The sequence below is a fragment of the Hemicordylus capensis genome, chromosome 6 (genome assembly GCF_027244095.1).
Source record: "Hemicordylus capensis ecotype Gifberg chromosome 6, rHemCap1.1.pri, whole genome shotgun sequence".
In the NCBI taxonomy this organism is placed as follows: Eukaryota; Metazoa; Chordata; class Lepidosauria; order Squamata; family Cordylidae; genus Hemicordylus; species Hemicordylus capensis.
This window is the reverse complement of record NC_069662.1, coordinates 32,770,153-32,794,066: the sequence shown is the minus strand read 5'-3', so window position 1 is coordinate 32,794,066 and position 23,914 is coordinate 32,770,153. Positions and strand designations below refer to the sequence as shown.

At 42.2% G+C, this 23,914-nt stretch overlaps 1 protein-coding gene and 1 pseudogene across 1 annotated transcript; one reads left to right on the top strand and one right to left on the bottom strand.

Annotated features, from left to right (window-relative positions):
• Positions 1-8,069: 8,069 nt before the first annotated feature.
• On the bottom strand, positions 8,070-9,011 carry LOC128331269 (olfactory receptor 5V1-like). The gene has a single exon (XM_053264620.1). It carries the CDS (start codon positions 9,009-9,011, stop codon positions 8,070-8,072), a length of 942 nt encoding a protein of 313 aa, XP_053120595.1.
• Positions 9,012-14,769: 5,758 nt separating this feature from the next.
• LOC128331268 (olfactory receptor 10A7-like) lies at positions 14,770-15,726 on the top strand (annotated as a pseudogene).
• The last annotated feature ends 8,188 nt before the right edge of the window (positions 15,727-23,914 follow it).

Here is a 23,914-nt window from a genome sequence, read left to right as displayed (position 1 = left end):
CCTAGAAAGAAAAGGTAACATATATAAATGAATTTAGGAGAGGTGATTTTCTTTATTTAGCAGGGGGAAAGTAACTGGCCCTATCCACCCCCAGCACAGTACCAGTGACTGTTGCTGGTGTCTATCTTATACTTCCTTTTAGACTGTGAGCCCTCTGGGGACAGGGATCCATCTTATTTATTTATTATTTATCTGTCTAAATCGTCCTGAGCCATTTTTGGAAGGGTGTTATAGAAATCGAATAAATAATAAATAATAATAATAATAACAGTTTGGCTATGGATATTATTGTTACATTCCTGGTACAAGCGGAACTTGCCATGGTGATCCAGTCTCTTATCAGTTCATCATTAGACAACTGTAGTAGTGGTGGTCTTTTTTACATTCTTTGACCAGCCAAGCAAACAGAGAAACAATTCAAACATACAGCTACAAACTCTCTCTAAGATTACTCAGTACAATAAATGGTAAAATACTATAATAACAAAACTATATACTAAAATCTAATAAAACTAAAGCAAAATGACATTGATTATAAAGTTAGGAAAGCAAATGAACATTGAATAACTAATACATGATGGACCTCATAAAATGCTAATTCTTATTAAGCTCTAAGTGAATTTTACTAGCTATAAAGCAAAACTTAGGCACATTGTAAGACCTAAGGTCATTCTGGTCTGCTAAAAGAAAATTCAAATAAAAGAAGTTGGGAGAGCCAGGATAAGGTTAGACAACTGCAGCATGCTATTATTGGGACTACCCTTGAAGATTCTCCAGAATTACAACTGGTGCCGTGTGTGCAGCAGTAAGGGTTCTGGCAGAGAGCAAATTCTCACCCCTATCCTTGTGCTACTGCACCAGCAACACTAGCTGCCAATATTTTTCTTGGCCAAGCTACCTGATGGGTTGCCTACTCCCATATACATCTGCCCAACCCCTGAGATCATGCAGAGGGACTTTACTTCCTGTCCCAATGCCTTCTGAAGGATGGCTGCTAGTGACGCTTGGGCAAACCTTCTCAGTGGTGGCTCCAGCAATCTGAATCTTAGGCTCGCTCTCTCCTTGTTCAATTTTAAAAATAAATCTAAAATGCTCTTTTTATTGTGACTTACATTTTAGAAATATTACTCCTTTTGTTTTTAGATATCCACATAACTCTGATGAGTTTTATATAAACCTACTTCTCTCTGATCATCACACTGATGTTTCGCACCATGTAGCCAGATTCTGTATGGCTGTGATTAGGATCCACACATGGTGTGTCAGAAATGGTTAATTTAGGTTATTTTAGTATGCCTCATCTTATTCTATTTTATTCACGAAATAGTTTCTATATGTATATTTATTTTTGTACCAATATACTCTTCATTTGGGTCTTGGTTGAAATCTGTATATTTGATCAAAGATTGTAATAAACTCAACTGAACTATTCTTATTTCTACAAGCCGTCCCCTAACAATATACCATTTCTTCCAATGAGTTCCATTTTAATTTGTGTCTTTTATCCTTGTCTAGAGGTTGCTACCTTTAATATTGTTACTGTGTTTTATTGTGTTTTAACATTTTGTTATAAACTGCAATGAATTCACATTTGAATAAAGTTGGCATATACAATACAAATTTCTAAATAGAACAAACAAACAAACAAACAAACAAACAAATAAATAAATAAATAAATAAATAAATAAATAACTATCTATTGTGACTGTGGCAACAGAAGGAAGCTGTTCACATGATTAGTGTGTAAAGCCAGAAGGGGGTTTGCAAGGAGAGTGGGTTTGACATGCTTTCCCCACAGATGAGCAGGGAGCCCTCTCTGGGTGGCCGAATTGGCCACCCAAACAATTACCGTATCTGGCACAAAGCTGGTTGCGGTGGTGCGGTTCGGGGGTCTCCTGGCCCCTGGAAGTCCCAAAAAGCAATGGTGCCTTTTGGGGAGCCTCCCAATGCCAGAAGGCTCCTTGTGAGTCAGTGCAGCACAGAGCCACACTACACCAACACGCAATTGTTTAACCCACTTTTTGCATGCTCCTGCCCCCAAAACCTAGGTTAAGCAATGGGCCACTTAAGATGGCTCGCCACTGCGCTGCAGCCACCTGGAGTGGTGTGGCTTCTGTTGGGCCTCACAGCCAGCCAAAACCAGGCTAGTCTCCATTAGCTTGGTTTTGGCTGGTCATGAGAATAGCTTCAATGTGTGACGTGAATGAGATGATGATCTGATGGCAAAAGATACTTTCTACAGCTGAATGTAGTAAATAATGACAAACATTACATACTGATTCACTGCCTCTATTGAAGGCAATACATAGTCTATACATAAATGCATGACATTCTGGACAAGGGAGCAATTTTTGTATCAAAATAATGCACTCTGGAACAAAGTCATGAAGGACCTCATACCTCATTAAACTGGCATGGTGGTGTTTGAACATTCAGCATGCTGTTATAAGCCATTATAATTTTATGATGAACATTCTGTTCATCATAAAATCAAAGCTATTCATCAAATCTGCCTATTTGCAGACATAATATAGGTAATAAAAGAACCACCCTTCCTAATTCAGTGCAGATCCATTGACCTGTACTGAATTTGAAGGGTGGTGTCCTTTATCATGTTGAAAAATGGCTGAGATAAGGAACCAATAAAATATTAAACCCCTTTCTCACAATCCTGTGAGCAGGCTAGCTGGTGGGCAGCAGGAAAGGCTGCAAAAGCCCACCTCCGCACAGACAATTCCCATGACTATCTGGGCAGATGGATAGTGCATCCAGATTGTCCACCACTGAACCAGGAGGTGAGGCGGCCAGGATGCATCATCCCCACCCACGGATATCCCACAATGCACCTTGCACTTTGTGGTGCATCGAAGGGAAGTCTGCTCCTGTGTCAGTGCTGGCTGGGAGCAGCTGGCACCAATACATGAGCAGTTATGCCAGGTTAAGGGCATGCTTACACCCTCAACCATGGCTAATCTGCAGGCTCTCTAGTTGGGTTTGCCACTGAGATGCCACTGGGGGCTGTAGGGCTCCCGGCACTTCTCACAGGGGTCTTGGTTCCTTGTGAGAACAGCCTCTAACTCATTTAAAGAGAGGTTTCAAGGGTTGGCTACTTTTTTTCACCAGGATAATATACCTTTAAACTGTTTTAATGCTTCTTTAATTTTTTTCCAAAAATATAGGTCCTTGTTTGACTAATGATTTTTGCTTCTATGAAAAATATCCATCATTTGTTTGTTTGTTTTGAGTAATTATTTAGTAGTCACATGCAGGCTGAAAAAATGTCAGATCCAAGCGAACCCAACCTGACATGAGAATTGTTGTGAGAGTTTCAGTGCCTGGCAAAACTGTCATGTCCAGAAGAACTCCAACATTTTTCCAACATTATTTCAGACCACTCACCCCAAGTCAGATTTCTCTCGGATATGGCTCCAAGGATGGTTTTGAAGGGTAGCATAGTGGAAACTGGCAGAGAAGGGCAACTCCCCACAGGGAACTTACAGGAACACAGAGTCAAGTGTGGGGAGCTTCCCTTCTTCACCTCTCCCAAATTTCCAGGATGCAGCCCCTCAAAACCACCTGAAGAAGAATCAAAGATAAATATCTTGGACTTAACTTGGGGGAGGTTTGTTCTCTGACTCAGATGATTTGCTCTCTGCTTTCTGACTCAGATGATTTTCAGAGGCTGCATCCTAGATATCGGAGCCGTGAGAGGAAGGGCAGCTCCCCAAGAGGGACCTGCTTTAAACCTTCAAAACCATCCACAGAATTAGACATAGAAATTTCTCTCTTAATTAGTTCTATGGGTGGTTGTGAAGGGCTGTATCCTGAAAAATGGGGAGTTACCTTTCTTTCTCTTAACCTGATTTCCAGGATGCAACCTCCAAAAATAATACCCATACCCTCCTGCCTCCCTGGGGATAGGGAGAGGGCAGTGCAAGAGGAGATCTAACCGGCAAGCAAAGTTCGACAATGCCAAAGGGAACCCCAAAATATAACACTGATGTTTAAAATAATAATAGTACAACTATGTATTATAGAGTTTAAAAGTGTCATGACTCAATTAAAGATGATTCTTCCAAATCAGTATATGTCCATATACTGTAACATAACTAGATTCATTAAAGAGAGATAAAGTCTCATACAAATGTCCGCTGTACAACTGGCTGAAGAAATCAAGTCCAAGAATATATCCAATAGTTCTTGTCTGAAGTGTCATAATATAAACTTGTGCAAGAAGTGTGGATAATTAGTTGTTAGAATGGCACATCCTTCACCCCTTCAGTCCTCAGAATGCATTTGGCAAACATCACAAGATTGATACTGATCAGGACTAAAACAGCCTATTAAATCCGGTGCAGATTTTTTGAGGACTACAGCTGGAAAAGTGTCATTCTAGGGAAGCACTAAACCTTCTAGAGATACATCAGACAGAAATGTAACGGGCAACTCTAGGAAATGATTAGAGGAGCTGTGCCAGTTGAATTTCTGCCAGGATGCATCTTCCCCAGCCCAATGTCCATCTGAAAGACGAAGACAAAGTGTGGCTCTGTGGATACTCATTTGTAATGTTGGCATAACATACAGGATGACACAAAAACCTTTAAGCGAATCTGACATGGAAGTTAAGATGGGCACTGTAACTTGCAATTTCCATTTTTTTTTTAGCACAAATGAAAACGTAAAGAATCTAAACTCTCATTTTAAACCAAAGGTTTTGGGGTGATTAAATAATTATAATTATGGGGTATACATTCCATATGCATACGTACAATATATTCAGTTATTATCCCCTCCCCTTTGGAGCTGTTCTTTTGCTTTTATCTGTTGCTATTTTCCCCCCTCATATTTTTTTGATTGTTGATGTTAATTATTTTTTGACTTTTATAATTTATTTGTGGTTTGTAGATTGTTATGTTGTGAGTTTCTTTTAAATATTTATTATTTTATTTTACTTATTTTATTTTATTCAATTTCTATAAATAAAGAGGCGGGATATAAATGTCTATAATAAATAAGGAATAGAAACAGCTAAGTCTTCAGAAAATATAGTGACGTACTTACTGACACATACGATGTTCATGTACATCCTTCTGTCACTGACTCCTCAGCAGATATGTGGTTTCTAGCAACAACGACAGAAGGGCATGATCTCAGGCTGCTGATTTAAGAAAAGTTGTCAGTTCATCAGACACATTGGCCATGCTTTAAGCTCCAGTATTGTCACCTCTGGGAGTTCCATCCCAAGCAGATCACAAAGACTGCCTGGTTGAGTGGACAGATACACTAATTTCACTTCCTCTCATGATTTGCAGAGTAGGAACTAATAGCTTACCCTTGGTTAAACAGATCATTACCTGGCAAGGGATCAACAATATTAACTAAGAATCTTGCATTGTTTGCCGTTGTTCTTCAGACCAAATCCTTGCTTATATAAAATATGGATCTGACTTGTGCAAATTCCTGCAGTTGAGTCCAGTCCAGAGGTTAAACTAAAGAAGTGTTTGAGAGCCCTCCCCCGTGCCAACGATAACACATTTTAATGTTGTTTTTGCATTTCCTTCTCCTTTAAAAATTTGTCCAGGGTCAAACTTAAAAGATTTGTTCTATTCAGATATTATGTTGTAAGTGTGTCCAGGTGTCTATACACATGAACATGTTGTTGTGCACATGTACATGGGCTTTCCTATATTTCAGGCTTAATCACAGGATAATGCAACTAATCATTAGTTGCAAAGAAGCCTCATAGAAGCGGCTAGGGATGTGCAGACCGGTCCGGCAGTCCGGCGATTCGGTCCGGGAGTTCGTGGTCAAATCGAACCACCCCCCGGTCCCATCAGACTGGAACCAGACCACCAGGTCCAGTCCGGCAGGTCCGCGAACTATTTTTTTTTTTTAAATTAAGTGAATAAAGTACCTGTAGCCCCTTCCGGGGGCTTGCTGTAGCCTCTTCGGGGGGCTTGCTGTTGGGTGGGGTGTCCATGCAGGTTCCCCCCCCCTGGCCTTTTTCATCACCACCATGGCCAGGTAATTAAATCCTTTTTGGCCCTCTCAGGCTGCCGTAAGAGCAAATGGCCGCCACGCATGCACAAATGCCCTCTGCGAGGCCTCTGCGAGCCCTAATCTCCCCTAAGAAAACCTGCTTGTTCTTTTTTCAAGTAATCTCCTAAAATAGCATACAACCTCTCAGACAAAATTGTAGTTAGTATTTTGGAATCTGCATTTAAAAGGGGACTAGGTCTATAGGGACTGACTTGCATTGGATCTGTATCTGGCTTGAGGATCAAGTCAATTGCAGTTTCCAGCCATGTTTTTGTAAGTTGAAGTAACTAATAATTTCTTTAAATTATTTCTCCAGTATTGGGACTAGTTGTTCTATAAATCGTTCATACAATTTAAATTTAAATACCTAGTCCAGGTAATTTGTTGATCTTTTACTTTTCAATGACTTTTGAAATTTCTTCCTTAGTAATGGGTAGGTTAAGTCATTGTCTATGTTCTGTTGTAATCAAAGGTATCTGATATCTCTGTAAAGTTTTGTATCTTTTCTTTTGATGGATTAGAGAAAGAATAAAAATTTTGATAATAACTTTGAAACTATTGTATTTGATCTTCATCTGTGACCAGCTCCTTTCCATCTTTAGCATTGTTAGTTGGGATGGGCTTTTGAGCTTTGCTTTCTGCCAACATTCTAGCTAGCATTTTCCTGGGCTTATGCCAGTATTAAAAATTTTTTACAGGAGCATGATGTTCATAGATTTTAGGAGCTATATTAACTGACTTTAGCTCTGCTATTCTACATTTAGATAGAAAGATGTAGTCAATTCTAATGTATGTATTGTGTCTTCCTGAATAAAAAGTGTAGTCTCTTTGATCTCTATTCTTTTCTCTCCAGGAATCTTTCAACCCTCTACCCTGTAATCATTTACACCATTGTTTTGGTAGGCCAACAGCTCCAGTTTTACTAAATGATTTATCCAAATTGACATCCATATCAAAATAGGTTGCTTACAGTAAAATCTTTAGAAAAAGCAAATCAATTTACGCAGATGTTGGACAGTCCAGAAGACGAAGAGAGAGGATACATAGATGGGGGGGGGGGAGAAAGACCTAAGGAATATATTGATTTAAAAAGATATAGTTTATAGGAAGAGGCAGATCAACTGGGTAAATTGTTGAAGGGTGATTCTAACAATAAAGATATTTAATGTGCTTTTTTGTATTACATTTTTTCTAATTTAGTTTAAGTTGCAGAATGGCAACTACTATAAAAATTATGACAGTGTGGCTGGCCTCAACAATCCTTTTAAAAGAAGATGTGTGGCTAGGTTCTTGAGATCCAAGAAATAAGAAATAGTATGGATGCAAAAAACTTATCTGTGAAATACAGAGGAGAAATATTAGAAGAATATTCGGAAAGGGCCAATATATCATGCACCAGCAAAAACCAAGACAAAAGAGGTTATGAAAAGAAACGTCTCCCATTATTAATTCATAAAGTACAAAAAAGTCATAGTCTTTATTTCAGTCTTTGACCAGCACAACAGCAAAATAGAAGCTGCCGTTTCAATTTTTTGTCATACAAAAAGGTACAGACAGTCAGTCTCTAATATTACAAGGGAGTCTGGAAGATCAGGAAATATCCATAGCAGGAATATGTGCACCAAATACAGCACAAGGTCACTTTTATGATGAAATAATACAGATATCAAATGGAGAAATAATACTTATGAGAGATTTTAATGGAGTTCGGGAATATTTAAACTAATTAATATTGACATAGCATACACAAACATAGGTTCTGAACAAAATCACTTTAATTAAAAAAAATACTACTTTTGCCTTGAATCTGAACATTCAAAAATGAATGTGAGATTTCTGCCATATTCAAATGTTATTAAACATGACTCTCAAAAAGAAAGGGAAACTAGTGCAGGAAATGCAGGAAACTAGTTTTTCCTCTAGATTTGGCTTCAATCTACACTATATGTGAGCTTTTTTTTTTAGTTCTCCACCACATTTCACTATGAGGAATATAGGAATATAGTTAATCAGACACTAAAATAGATTCTTCATATGTCTACCAAAGTTTTGATTTTGGCAAATGTATTCTTCAAGGCATCTTTCACTTGCTTATTTCTCAGGCTGTAGATAATAGGATTAAGCATGGCAGGGACCATAGTATAAGTAAGGGAGAGGAGCTTATGTATAGTAATTGACTCACTAGAACTAGGCCTCAGGTATGTGAACATAGCTGTGCCATAGAAGAGGACCACAGAGAGCAGGTGGGAGGAACATGTGCCCATAGCCTTTTGCCTCCCATCTAACATGGCAATCTTCATGATGGCACCCATGATCAGAATATAGGAAACCAGGATACATGCAAATGGAGTGATGAGAACAAGGAAAATGGTTAGAAATTGATTGACATTGTTTATGTAAGGACTTGGGCAGTGTAGCCTCAGCACTGGGGGAATGTCACAGAAGAAGTGGTTGATAATGTCAGAGCCGCAGAAGGGGTAGGAAAATATCAGCACTGTCTGCACAAGGGAAATGGACAATCCAATGATCCAACATCCTGAGATCAAAAGTAAGCAAACCCTCCTGGTCATGAATCTCACATAGTTCAAGGGATGGCAGATTGCCAGGTAACGGTCATATGCCATAATGGCCAGGAGGTAACACACAGCAGCCCCCAGGAAAATGTAGAAGAACATTTGCATGGCACAGCCTAAGAATGAGATTGTTTTCCTCTCTGCCATCAGATTCACAAGCATTTGGGGGAGAGTTACTGTTGTATAACAGATGTCCAAAAAAGACAAATGCCTAAGGAAGAAGTACATGGGTGTGTGCAGGGTGCGATTAGATACTATGGCAATAAAAACAAGAATATTTCCCATCAAGATGAAGAGATAGATTATCAGGAAGACAATGAAGAGCAGGATTCGTAAGTCAGATCTGTGAGAGAGTCCCAGAAGCACAAATTCAATCATGGTGGTACCATTCACATTCATAATTCCTTCTGAGTGCTTGTCCTATGAGGAAACAACGAGAACAAACACAACTGTAATATGTGGATTTCTAATATAGTGTGTGTGCAGGGGAAAGAAATAATACATTAAAACTCATTCTTAATTTAAAGATAAAGTGTGCTGTCAAGTCAGTGTCGACTTCTGGCAACCACAGAGCCCTGTGGTGGTCTTTGGTAGAATACAGGAGGGGTTTACCATTGCCATCTCCCACAGTATGAGATGATGCCGTTCAGCATCTTCCTATATTGCCGCTGCCTGGTATAGGTGTTTCCCATAGTCTGGGAAACATACCACCGGGGTTCGAACTGGCAACTTCTGGCTTGCTAGTCAAGTTATTTCCCCACTGCGCCATTAGGTGGCTTTCTTAATTTAGGACCTGGTTATTTCCTAAAATATTACAAAAAATATGTGTCCACTATCACACTGCAGTATCACATTGTTCTTCATACTAAGAGGGCTCTTATCGCCACAGAGGGGGAAATGATGGTGAATGGAAATCAGTGTTACATCCAACCAAAGCGCTTGCTCCGCAAACCCGGGCTAAGGGGTGGGCTACAGGAGCGGGTTAGCCGTTCCAGAACCACTGGGCTCGGCTGTGAGCCCGGTGGTTCTGACGATCACAAAAATCGGGCTAGGATTTTCCTAGCCCAATTTTTGTGATCGTAAGAATAGCCCCACTGCTTAAATTTCACATACCCTCTTGTTTCTTGCTCTGTCCCTATCACCACTTGTCTAAACTCATACAAGCACGGTCACACTATTTTTCTTCTTCTTATAACTGTTACATTTATATCCTGCCCTGCAAAACTCACAGGTTCCCAGGCAACCTCCCTTCCAGACTCTGGCAATGATGCCTAGGCATTGACTAGGTCCAGAACTCTTTAGCTTCAACAAGGTTGGTGTATCCCATTTACTTTCAGACAAGCTACAGTACATAAGAGGAAATGTAGCAGAACACAACACTGCCTCCAGTCTCACCCACTGCTACTTTCTGATGGTCACAGACTTAAGAAGTTGTGAGTTGTATACAAAGATTCCCTGATGGAGAAACACTCAGTCAGAGAAAGGAGACCTTTAGATGCAACCTAGTGAGCCTTTTCTCATGTTCAGTGAGAAGGGCTTGAGAGTGCACAGGTAGGAAGGCTGCTGAAGCTTACCTCCCCTGCATATGGTTGTTGGGTCTGTGTAGGTGTGCAAATTGCCTGCCCAGATGGAAACAGGCAGCCCCTGGCAGCGCAGAGGATCGGGGGCCAGAATGTGTCATCCTGGCCCCTGGATATCCCATAATGCATTGTGCGAGTGCAAGGTGCATTATGGGGATTCCCGCAGCAACAGGCAGGCACCTGTCATTGCTGCAGTGAGTGTAGGCTAAAAGCAGCTGGCACTAAAAATGATTTTAAAAATCAGGGCAAAGGGAGCACCCTCTCCCTTAACCTCATTTAAGAGGCTGGCTCCATAGGTGGGTTTGCAGCCGAAGTAACACCAGGATTGGGTGCATTCCTGGCGCTTCTCTTGCACAGCCAAGCCCAGGCTTGGATGTCTTAGCCCGGTCTTGGCTGTGAGTGAGAACAACCTCAGAATCTTTTCTGAAAGAGATGCAAGCAATACATTCACTTGAATGAATTATATACTCTGTTATTCTTCCAAGATTAAATATCATCCTATAACTGAGTTAAGGCAGAATTCACCCCAGTTTCAAGTGCATGAAGCTACTTACATAATCTTGGAATAAAGACAACTCAGTTATGAGAGGAAAGTTTTCATTGATTTCAACAAAGCGTGTTAAGCATATGTTTCCATCTCCTTTGTTAAAATCATCTGGATTTTTAATAAAACCATCTGAAAACAATCATAATATTGAGCTAAAAGCAGTAATCCTAATAAGACAGCAGGCAATCGGCAGCATAATGTTTAGCAGCAAGATTTAGTAGCCACCAGCCAGCCAAAGCACAAATCTGCCAGAACAGAAATCCAAAAGTCATGAAAGAGGAGTAACAATCACCGTTTGGTACGGTGATTTATTGTAGACTAGAAGGCAGAGTTGCCAGTTGTGTGGAAAACAAAAAGGCTTTTAACAGCTTTTTGATCTGCAGAAAAAACTAACTTCACAAGTTAGTTTTAGCATAAGGATGATAAGGAAATACTTTGGCTGTCTAACTAATATATAAATCAATAGAGAATTCTCTTTGGATACATCAAAATATTATATTTGTGGCAATAACTTATATAGATCTATGTAACAGACTGCTGCTTTAGAGATTTTTTTTTTCCTTACCTGCGAGAAGCTGAACATGTTCAAAAAGTCATAGAAGGGATCTGGAACTGCATATACAGATCTGCAAGACTGCAGATTTCTGTGATTGGCTATATTCAGACAGAAGAACTGGATGCAACTCTATGCACAACTGCATGGCAAATTATTTTGACATCTTCCAGTTAACTCCCTCCTGTGGTTTTTTAATCCAAATCCATGGGAGGAGCACTGAATTTTTCAGAAAGGTTCGTAACTATTACGATTGTTCAGGTGCTTTCACACTCATATGGTGCAATTGAAGGCAAAGAGCCAGAACTTGAGAAGAAGTAAAGATGAGTTCTATTGGTCTCGTCTCTATATAAGACTTCAGTACAATTAGCCTCCTTCCTGTTTTAATTGCTCTCCACACCATCTTTTTTGTATACATACACTCACAGGTGTATTACTAAACTGCTCAAAAAGAGTGGCTGACATTCCACGCAGCAGAACGCTGGCGTTAGGGACCCACCAGAGGTCCTGTGCACATGGCAGGCAGCTGTGATGGTGCTGCGCAACAGGGAAGCAGTGTGATGACTTAGAACAGTATCATTCAATGCTACTGCCATTGTTTCCAATGGAAGTAGCACTACAGAACTGGGCATGCACTCTTTAAAGTTATCACACAATTGCAATAGCATTGGGGTTGCCTGCCACACATGCAGTAGCCCAAGCAGTTCCCTAACACGGGTATTCCATTGTGCAAACTGTTGGCCAGGATTTAATTGTGTTTGCAGATATACTGGACCAAACATTTTTATTACTGATTCGCAACTTTAAAGAGCTGAGATAGGTTCCCTGTCAGCATTTAAACTGATTTTGTTCCAACAGAATAAGGAAGAGGAGTTTTTGGCAATTTTTACTTTAACAAATATATTTTAGAAGAATATCTCCCTCCCTACAACTGGGTATTATCATTGATATATTATGTATTATTATAACCATTAAGGGTTTGGGTGGGGATCGGGGGCCTCCCGGCCCTGGAAGTCCCAGAACGTACTGTGTGAGTGCATGGGGCATTCCGGGGGAACCCCAGACACTGAGAGGTTAGTTGTAGCCTCCCAGTCAGGGGTCTACTTGTGTGTCGCCATGTCATGGAGCCACATCATGGCAGCACACGATCACCAAAATGGTTTAAAATCGTTTTAGGGGAGGGGTATTTAGGTGGGCTAGCAGCCACTGAACTACCGAGCTTACCTGCAAGCCCGGTGGTTCTCACAACCGTTTTCCAGCGGTTGTGGGAATAGCCACTTTGTGTGCGTAATTGAAGTCACTCATTATTACTGCCATGCCTCTCCTTGATGCCTCCCTGATTTCCTTCTGCAACTCCCAGTTACTATCAGCATTTTGATCCAGAGGGCAATAGCGTGTCCCCAGTAGAGTATTTCCTTTCAGGCCTTGTAGTGTCACCCACAGGGTTTCTGTGGAGGACTCCAGTCCGCCTAGGTTTTCTAGCTTGTTAGATTCTATCCCTTCTTTAACATACAGTGCTACTCCACCTCCAAAGTGCCCCCTCCCCTATCCTTTTTATAGAGTTTGTATCCAGGGATAAACGTGTCCCACTGATTCTCAATGTTCCACCATGTTTCTGTTATGCCCATTATATATATTTCTTCTTTAGCAACCAAGCAGTCCAGCTCACCCATCTTGGCTCGGAGGTTTCTGGCATTGGCATATAAGCACCTATGCACTGAATCTCTTACCTGGTGTATGCTATCTTTCTTTTGGCTCTTTGATCTCTTTGACCAGCTAGCACAGCCTTCTGACTGCTCTTTAAATGGTTCTACTCTGTCTCCTTTTGTTTTATCTAAATACTTTACACCCTCATACCTCAAGGGATGGCATTTACCAAACTGGATACTGCCTAGCTCCTGTTGGCTATTCCCCAGGTGTAATTTTAAAAGCTGCTCTGCTACCTTTTTGATTTTATTCGCAAGCAGTCTGGTTTCATCTTTGTTCAAGTGCAGTCCGGCCCTTTTGTGCAGGCTTCGCTTGCCCCGAAATGTATCCCAGTGCCTAACAAATCTAAACCCCTCCTCCTGGCACCAATGTTTAATCCACACATTGAGACCCCTTGGCTCTGCCTGTCTTGCTGAACCTGTGCGTGGTACAGGTAGCATTTCTGAGAATGCTACCTTGGGGGTCTTGGACTTCAATATGCTACCTATCAGCCTAAATTTGGATTCCAGGACCTCTCTACATTTCACCACATCATCGGTGCCAACGTGCACCATGACAACTGTCTCCTCCCCAGCACTGCATAACAGCCTATCTAGACACTGCGTGATGGGTCTTATGGCATTTCCCTATAAATTGTGTAGGACATTTTTATACAGTAGCTATGCTAGTGGATGCTCCATCTGTAATAGTGCAGACAGGTATAGTTATAGAATCAGCATATCTCTCCATATATGTATATTACACTTTAAGTGTGTGTCTGCATAGAGCTCTCTGTGCTGGACTTAGACCCACAGTGCAAATCAAATAGAATTGTTTTGTGAATGTGAGATGAGACTAGTATTATTTTCGACTAGGCTTTTCTTGAGCATAAACTCAAAATAGGTGTTTTGGTTTGGCTTCATGTTTCTTGCTGGTTTTTCTGACCCTGGATATTTTGAATTAGTAGGTCTATATATCTATAAGTGAGCATCTTTTAACACCATTCAAAAATCTCCCCAGAAGGAAATACACATAACATATAAACACAGTTTAATTTATAAACACACACACAAGACAATTCACTAGTGGCCTGCTCTTTATAGAGCTTTATCCCCTAGGGAATGTTCTCAGTCCTCAGGATATGGCATATTTAGTGTAACTCTTCCTTAAATATTCAGAGTCTGCAGGGAATACCTTCACAGAGTCTCCCCAAACTGGATGAAATACTTCTGTTCCATGCACAGAGGCATCTATTCCAGACAACACCCATCATCACAATTATCATCATCTCAGAGGTAAGCCATTCTTTTCACCTTAAATGCTGATTTGACCTCTCAGCACAAGAATACAGGAAGCTGTCTTAAACTGAGTCAGACCCTTGGTCCATCTAAGTCCATTTTGTCTACACTTACTGTCAGTGGCTTTTCAAATTTTCAGGCAGGAGTATTTCCTGGCCACACCTGGAGATGCTAGGGATAGAACCGGGGATCTTGTGCATGCAAAGCAGATGCTTTTCCATTGAACTATTGTCCCTTTGTCAAGTATAACCATATAAGAAAACACAGTGGAGTATTACTAACGAAGAATATTTGACTTGATTATATATGCCATATGACCAATATTTGTACCAAGGAATTCCACAGGTACTGAGGTAACAGAAGGGTTGTAAGGCTAAAGGGATACATAAATTTTATTGTCTATGATGTGCATAGATCTCATGACTTTGTTTTTCCATCTCTTTCTCTCTCTTTCCAGATGAATTTTATCAGGGATTATAAACCTGTAAATCACACTCTGAGAACTGAGTTCATTTTCCTTGAATTCTCCAATAATTCTGGAACACAAGTGTTATTCTGTGTTGGGTTCTCAATAATGTATACTCTCACACTTCTGGGAAATGGCCTTATTATCATTCTCACCCTTGTTGATTCATCCCTTCACACACCCATGTATTTTTTCCTGAGGAACTTGTCCTGTCTGGAGATTTGCTACACGTCAGTGACCCTTCCAAAGATGCTACTCAACCTTGCATCTGAAGCCAAGAGCATCTCCTTTGCTGGCTGTGCTGCCCAGATGTATTTCCTTCTTTCACTTGGGACAGTTGAATGCTATCTTCTGGCTGTCATGGCATATGACCGCTACAGGGCTATCTGTTCCCCACTGCATTATCCAGTCATTATGAACAAAAAGGTTTGTGCTCAGATGGCCATGGCTTCTTGGCTTTGTGGAATCTTCATGCCTCTCGGAAATGTGGTTTGGATCTTTACCTTGCCTTACTGTGGCCCCAATAAGATTAACCACTTCTTCTGTGATATACCACCAGTGCTGAAATTGGCTTGTGCTGACACCACAAGGAATGAGATATCCATCCTTGCTTTAAGTATCTTGATCACACTATCCCCCTTCTTACTTGTGCTAGTTTCTTACATTCATATCCTCCTCACTGTGTTGAACATGCCATCAGCCTAGGGTAGACACAAAGCCTTCTCCACTTGCTCATCCCATCTCATTGTGGTCACCATGTTCTATGGCTCTGCCAGTGCCATGTACCTGCGCCCCAAATCAAGCCACATTGAGGATATCGATAGGCTGGTTGCTCTCTTTTATTCTGTGATCACACCCATGCTGAATCCCATGATCTATAGTCTGAGGAATAAGGAGGTGAAAGATGCCCTGAGGAGGCTGAAGGGGAACAGAATGTTAGTCTGTGAACTAGGCAAATATTTCTGTGGGAGAAGAAGATTCTAAACTAAACCTTAAACCTGAACACCTAAACTCTCCCTCTCCCTCTCGCTTTAATTTATCTGAATAAAAATTGATCAGTAATCCTTTTTTGCTATGGTTTACAAGAAGGATTTCTGAATTCTTTAAGTTGACACAATAAGGCTTTCCACACGAGCACTGTGGAGAGCCTTAGAGGGTTCTGCAGGGAGAGCGGGCTTGGCCTGCACTCCCCACAGATGAGCAGAAAACCTGCCCTGGGCAGCTGGATCGGCCACCTACACAATTACAGGTTCTGTCACTGAATGCCATGCATGAGTGAGGCATTCTGGGGAGACCCCTGACACTGGGAGGCTTGTTTTAGCCTCCCAGTCAGGGATCTCCTTGTGAGTCACTGTGGCGTGGAGCCACATTGTAGCAACTCTTGATCACAAAAATGGGGTTCGTGGAGTGCTTCCTCCACTAACCTCATTATAGGGGAGGGGTATTTAAGTGGGCTAGCTGCCACTGAACCACCGAACTCACCTGAGAGCCCGGTAGTTCTCATGACTGCTCAAAAGTGGGCTGGGCTCCCTTAACCTGCTTTTGAGTGGCCGTGAGAATGGCTTCAACGTGTCTCTAATTGTGATACAGAAGCAGATCAACAATTTCCAGTATACACTCTTTCTGCCTAGCTCTGATCTCCTTAGTTCTACCCATTTTCATCCCCAGGTTTTTCAGTCCATCCTGTTTCTTGTGCCACATATTTTGGCCTTTTATATTTGGACATAGATTTAGTAGCTGAGGAACAACTGGGAAAAGGCTACCATCCATCTGTGGGATTGACTGATGGTATCAGAGAATGTTCTGGAGAGGGGCATTGAATATCAGGTGACTGGGGAAGACTCACAGGTCTTCAAACACTGTCAAACACTCACGGGTCTCCTAAGGAGAGTTCAGAGAGGAAGGAAACCTCCCATGGAACAAAATGGTGAATATTCTATCTATCTTGATTCTCCTTACAGACAATAAAGGTGGAGCTTCATGAGCCTTCTGACTTATTTGGACTTTAAATGGGAGGCAGCAGAAAATAATCCACAGGGGAGCATTTTGTGATTGTAGATAAAGTGTGTTTTGAATTGTTTTTAATCAGTTAGCAGAAGCAAGCTGGATGCAGGCTGCTGTTTAGGTACAATACGTACCTAGAAAATCTGAATCCAAAGAACGGCATATCTGGTATTCGCGCTAAACTAGACTCCACAGTTACTGCAGAGTCTGTCATAGGTGCCCAGAAACTCCTCTTGTATGACTGAACTGGATCATTTTCAGTTTGTTACTTCTGAAGATGTAGACAAACTGCTTCAGACTGTACGCCCCACCACCTGCTCTCTTGACCCTTGCCCAACTTGGCTTATTTCATCTGATAGTCATATTATCAGTGAGGGTCTGGTAAATATCAAAATGCTTCTCTGAGGGAGGCAGGATGCCTCCTTGTCTTAAGGAGGCTATTATTAGACCTTATTTGAAGAAACCTGCTTTGGATCCCTCAGAATTAGCTAATTACAGACCCGTCTCTAATCTTCTGTGGTTGGGCAAGGTGACTGAGCGAGTGGTTGCTTCTCAGCTCCACGCAGTTTTGGATGACACAGATTATTTAGATCCTTTCCAGTCTGGTTTTTGGGTGGGCTATGGGGTTGAGACTGCCTTGGTCAGCCTGATGGATGATCTCCAATTGGCGATCAACAGAGGGAGTATGACTCTGCTGATCCTTTTGGATCTCTCAGTGGCTTTTGATACCATTGACCATGGTATCCTGCTGGGTCGCTTGAAGGAGGTGGGCTTGGGTGGCACTGTCTTACAGTGGTTCTGCTCCTACCTCTCTGGCAGATTCCAGATGGTATCGCTTGGAGACTTGCTCTGAAAAGTGAGAGCTGAAGTGTGGGGTTCCACAAGGCTCCATACTGTCTCCAGTGCTATTTAACATCTACATGAAACCACTGGGAGAGATCATCAGGAAGTTTGGTCTGGGATGCTATCAATATGCTGATGACCCCGGATCTATTTCTCTATACCAACTTCATCAGGAAATGGCATGACCCCCTTCAGTGCCTGCCTGAAGGCAATATTGGGCTGGATGTGGGATAACAAACGGAGGTTGAATCCAAGCAAGACGGAGATACTGTTTGTAGGGGGTTGGGATCCAAGAGATGGTTTAGATCTGCCTGTTCTGGATTCAGTTACACTCCCCCTAAAAGATCAGGTTCATAGTCTGGGAGTGTTCCTGGATCCAAAACTCTCCCAGGTTTCTCAGGTTGAAGTTGTGGCCAGGAGTGCTTTTTATCAGCTTTGGCTGATATGCCAGATAAGTCTGTTCTTGGAGACTAGTGACCTTAAAATGGTGGTACATATGCTGGTAACCTCTAGGCTTGACTACTGTAATGCACTCTACGTGGGGCTGCCTTTGTACGTAGTTCGGAAACCACAATTGGTACAGAATGGGGCAGCCAGACTGGTCTCTGGGTTTACCAGAAGGGACCGTATAACACCGATTCTAAAAGAGCTGCACTAGTTGCCGATAGGTTTCCGAATGAGATACAAAGTGCTAGTAATTACCTATAAGGCCCTTAATGGCTTAGGTCCAGGGTATTTAAGAGAGCGCCTTCTATGTTGTGAACCCTGTCACCTATTAAGATCATCTGGAGAGGTCCGACTATGGGTGCTGCAAACCCATTTGGTGGCAACTCAGGATCGGGCCTTTTCTGCAGCTGCCCCAGAGCTTTGGAACGTGCTCCCTGATGAAATAAGAGCATCTCCTTCTCTGGTTGCTTTTAGAAGGACCCTGAAGACGTACTTGTTTTCCCAGCCTTCAACTGAGTTTTGATTTTTAAATTTTAAATTTTAATATGTTTTTAATCTATAGTTTTTATCTTTTTAGAATTTTAAATGTGTTGTATTGTATGTTTTAATTCTGTACACCGCCTAAAGATTTTTTATACTTTAGTATATAAATTAAATTTTAAAAATTAATTTTTTATTTAATTTATATATAAATTGAATAAAAGTATATAAATTAGTATATAAATTAAATAAAAAATAAATAAAAACAAATAATATCTTGCTCCACATACTCATTGAGACATTTGGATGTGCAGTTCAGATGCTTATGTCACATGGCAAACTGCTTTTGAAACCAAGAGGCATTTGTGATTGATATCACATGGCCTTTGTGATGGCTGTCTCTGTAAAGAACCAAGCTAGCTCATGTGAGAGGAATTATAGCTGAGTCACCTCTCCCTAGACCCCCTAAGCTGACTGGATTTAAAATTTACTTGAAGAATTCTGGAAGATTGTCTCACTGTCACCAACCACCCCGTTAGCAGGGTTTCTCCAACTGAAAGTGGGCAATGAGCCTCCTCTTTAAATTGAAGGAAGGAAATATAAAAATGTGGTTCCTCTTATATGTATGTTTATGTGGGAAATTAACAGGCCTTTGCAGTCTTTTGGGGGCATGTGAACTAGGGGCTTTCCCTGGTCCCTGAGCCAGTCAAACACTCTGAGATAACTTTTAAAAACAAAGAAATCAGTTTATTATTTTACTACAAACTGGCAAGTTCAGGTTTTCAAGCATAGCTGGATGCAGATAAGATTTGCTTCTTAATGGTTACAATGGATTTTCAAATGCCCAGATGTTCTCAGGCAGTACTTACCTTAATCTTTTACTAGACTGATGTTGAAGGGAGGTAGTTACAAAAGCAGATTCTTGGGTATACAAGGACACACACATAAAATAAAATAACTTCTAACACAAGTCTTACTAAAACACTTTTTTCCTAAGTCTAACCTTCCTAAGCCATAAGGTTTGGCTTGCTTCCCTTAGACCTCACCAGGACCTAGGTTAGTCCGGCCCTGCAACCCCTGACCCCCCAGGGACTTACAAAAACTCACCCTGAGAAAACTTGGCAAGATTCCTTTGCTCTTCTCACCTGGGCACACCCTTCTTTCCAGAAGACCATCAGGAGCCCTTTAGTCCCACCCATCTTGTTAGGCGATTGGGTCATAGCCCAGGTTCTACAGACTGTCAATTAAGGAAAATCACTTGATGCAGTTAATCTTATTCTTGCTGGCTGGTTGCCCACTACAGTCTCATCATGACTGGCCAAGACTTTGATACTGTGAGCCTGTCTTAGAATTAGACTAATTTCTTTGTTTTTGAGGAACTGTATAACTATTATATGTATAGTTAACTGCAGATATCGCAAAAATGCATAAGGTAGAGCCCTAGCTGCTATGTTTCCCATTATAAGGATAATTCAAAACGGATTAATGGAATATAAGAACATAATGAGAGCCTTGCCAGATCTGGTACAAAGCCTATATAGTCCAGCATCCTGTTTCTCACAGTGGCTGTCCAGATGCCTCTGGGTAGCCCACAGGAGATGAAGTCATAGCCTTGACCCAGAATGTTGGGGGCAATATGCTAAATCATTGTAAACCGCTTAGAGAGCTTCCAGCTATAGAGCGGTATATAAATGTAAGTGCTATTGCTATTGCTATTGCTATATTGATCAACTGGCCTTTCACTGCCATTTCTTCAGAAGGGGTTTAGTCAATTATTAATATGTATATGTTATAGTTATTATATTTTCAACAAAAAGTTCTCAAAGTAGTTGATGGATGGACCTTGGGCCTGATCCAGCAAGGCTGTTCTTATGTTCTTACTAGTCGGAGGGCTGTGGGCCACCTCCAGCCTCAGGGGCGGGGTGCCTCTGAGTACCAGTTGCAGGGGAGTAACAGCAAGAGAGCGGGGATACCCTCAACTCCTGCCTGCAGCTTCCAGCAGCATCTGGTGGGCTACTGTGAGAAACAGGATGCTGGACTAGATGGGCCTTGGGCCTGATCCAGCAGGGTTGTTCTTATGTTCTAGTTTACATAGCAAAAGGATTTGTTCCCTGTCCCAAATGGGCTTACAGCCACTGGAGGGATGCTATGCTGGGTTGAAGAGAGCCACTACTTTAAGAGTGCTTCTTTGTCCAATTCGTAGGGGAACTTTAGATATATCTCATCTGCTCTGATGAAAATTTTGAAGCTTTTCCTCCATATTGGATTGTACATGTTGGTATTTCTAATGTGGTGCATGACTGTTTGACATTTGTCATTGCTCTGTCTTATCTCTGTCTTTTGTAAAAGGTTAATTGCTTTGATCATTGCAGTTTGTTTTTCCAATGTATGGTGTCAACACAGCATTAATGTCTGTTTCATTTCAGCTCTTCATGACAGCTGTTAGTATCATCTTTGCTCCCTAGCAAAGTTCTTTAAGGAGGCAGATTTCTCAGACCTCTGTATTAGAACACATTCCCACCCCTCACTGCTTTTTGAATAGCGCTGGATATGAAAGCAGTACATAAATATTTATAATAATAATGTATCAGGTATTAATGTCCTTACATGTTTTATTTCTTTATCATCTTACTTTGGCATCTCATTAAAACATCAACATATAATAAAAATAGCAGATTCAGGAGGGGCAGTGAAGAAAACAAAGTTAAGAAGTGGCAGGTGATGGTATGAGCATTTAACTGTTTCTTTGCTCACCATTTCTTTGCTCCAAATCACCCCCAAGTGGTTTAATACATGGGGGATATTGCATGTTTGACATGCATTTGAAACACTATGGAGATAAATCCATGGGGGGCAGTTTGGCGTATGGGAATGGTTATATACCCTTCCTGCTTCTCTGCTGTTAGTTGCCCCCTCTCATAGCTGTTTTTGTATAGATTTTTTTTTAAAAAAAACCTGCTGCACATAGTGCTTGTTGTCCAAGAAATCCTAGGCTGTAGGAATTCATGTACATCAGATCTTTGTTATGAAGAAGTGGTAGTAAACCTGAACTTATGATGTAGGGATGATGTATTTACCCAAATCAAAGACAACTATGAATTTAAGACAACTCCTGTATTACCTCAAAGGAATAAGAGTCTATTATTCAGCCAGTGTGGTGTAGTGGCTAGAGTGTCAGACTAGGACTGGGGAGACCTGAGTTCAAATCCCCATTCAGCCATGATACTTGCTGGGTGACTCTGGGCCAGTCACTTCTCTCTCAGCCTAACCTATTTCACAGGGTTGTTGTTGTGAGGAGAAACCTAAGTATGTAGTACACCACTCTGGGCTCCTTGGAGGAAGAGTGGGATATAAAATGTAAAATAAATAAATAAATATATAGATAGATAGATAGATAGATAGATAGCAGAATATCACATGTAATGGAAAATGTAACAACTCTGAAACACATTTAGACAAACAGTTCTTGCAAAATAATGAACAGGATAGTTGCTGCTGCTGAATGGCTTCAGCTCACAGAGCTCTGGCAATGTGACATTTTGATCATATGCTCAGAAGTATTGACAACATGGTTAATTTCTACTTCATCCTATCCCTTTCCTGAGCGTGGGACAGCACAGACATTGTAAATAGCAATGTAGCCAGCAGTTCCTATGGGATCTCACTTTTATAACATTACTAGAGAGGCCTAGAAGCTGGTAGCCAAGTGCTCAGTAACTTGTTCTCCTCCTGACAGGGGCGTAACGATAGGGGGGCAGGCAGGGCACGTGCCCTGGGCGCCACCCCGGCAGGCCACATGGGGGGGCGCCAAAAAGTGGCTTCCCCCGCCCCCCTGGATCGCCCGCCGAGTGTGGCGGCGGGTGGCGGCAGCGGCGGATCACCCGCCGAGTGCGGCGGTGGCTGGTGGCTGACGGCGATGGGCTGTAGCGCGGCCTGAGTGGCGGTGGATCGCCCGCCGAGGAGTGCAGGCAGAGCGATGCCGAGCCTGCCTTCTGGCCCGGACTCGCTTCCCAACTGCGCAGGCACGCCTGCGCAGTCCATTCTGTGAACTGCGCAAGCGCGCCTGCGCAGTTGGGAAGCGACGCCGGGCCAGAAGGCAGGCTCGGCGTCGCTCTGCCTGCACTCCTCGGCGGGCGATCCGCCGCTGCCGCTCGGGCCGTGCTACAGCCCATCGCCGCCAGCCACCGCTGCACTCGGCGGGCGACCCGCCGCTGCTGCCCGCCGCCGCCGAATCGCCGCCACCCGCCCGCCACCACACTCGGCGGGTGACCCGCCACCGCCGAATCGCCGCCACCACCAGCAATCTGCCGCCTGGGGGGCGCCGCCGTGCCCTCACAGGTATGTGGGGGCCGGGGGGCTGGGGGGTGCCATTCCAGGGCCAAAGCTTGCCCTGGGCGCCATTTCCCCCCGATACGCCACTGCCTCCTGACGGTCATGACTCGGTGTCAGGGTCAAACTAGATGACTTTTTGATGTGCTGTGCTGTCTGCCCTATTTGTGGTTTGTTTATGGTTTTGCCCCATTGACATATAAAGCAGGGGTGGGGCAAGGTTTGATATTTCCAAAAAGAAAAGTGCACAAAAGTGAGGAAAGCACCTCTTCCCCTTTTGTTGAAATCCAATGCTTTGGGAAATTTTCTCCCAAACTAGTTCTGATGCCAGAGAAGTAAGAAAAGTGCTTGAATCAATGTAAAATGGTGAGGGAAGACAGGATTGATAATTAAGCCTCATCCGTTGATTGATTGATTAAGTGCCATCAAGTTGGTGTTGACTCTTAGCAACCACAAAGAGATTCTCTCCAGGACGATCTGTCTTCAACTTGGCCTTAAAGGTCTCTCAGTGGTGCATTCATTGCTGCTGTGAATTGAGTCCATCCACCTTGCTGCTAGTTGTCCTCTTCTCTTTCCTTCAACTTTTCCCAGCATTGTGGACTTCTCAAGGGAGCTGGATCTTCGTATAATGTGTCCGAAGTATGATAGTTTGAGCCCGGTCATTTGTGCCTTGAGTTAAAACTATGTTCAGTGTTCTATGATGCTTTTGCTTGTTTTCCTGGCTGTCCATGATATCCTCAAAAGTCCTCAAAAGTCTTCTCCAGCACCAAAGTTCAACTGTATGGCCTATGGCTGTAATAAATTGATTGATTGACCAAAGTTCAAAAGCGTCAATACTTTTTCTATCTTTCGTCTTCAAAGTCCAGCTTTCACATTCATAGAGTGTCATGGGAAAAACCATTGTCCAAACAATTCTAATCTTTATAGGTCTAGACATGTCACGGCATCTAAATATCCTTCCAAAGGTCTTCATTGCAACTCTACCAAGTGCTAGTCTGCAGCGTATTTCTTGACTGCTGGATCTTTTACTGTTGACAGTTAATCCTAAAAAGCAGAAGCTATCCACCAC

What these genes read in the sequence shown, in the direction of transcription:
- LOC128331269 (XM_053264620.1), bottom strand. Translation starts at nt 9,011, where the DNA reads ATGAATGTGAATGGTACCACCATGATTGAATTTGTGCTTCTGGGACTC.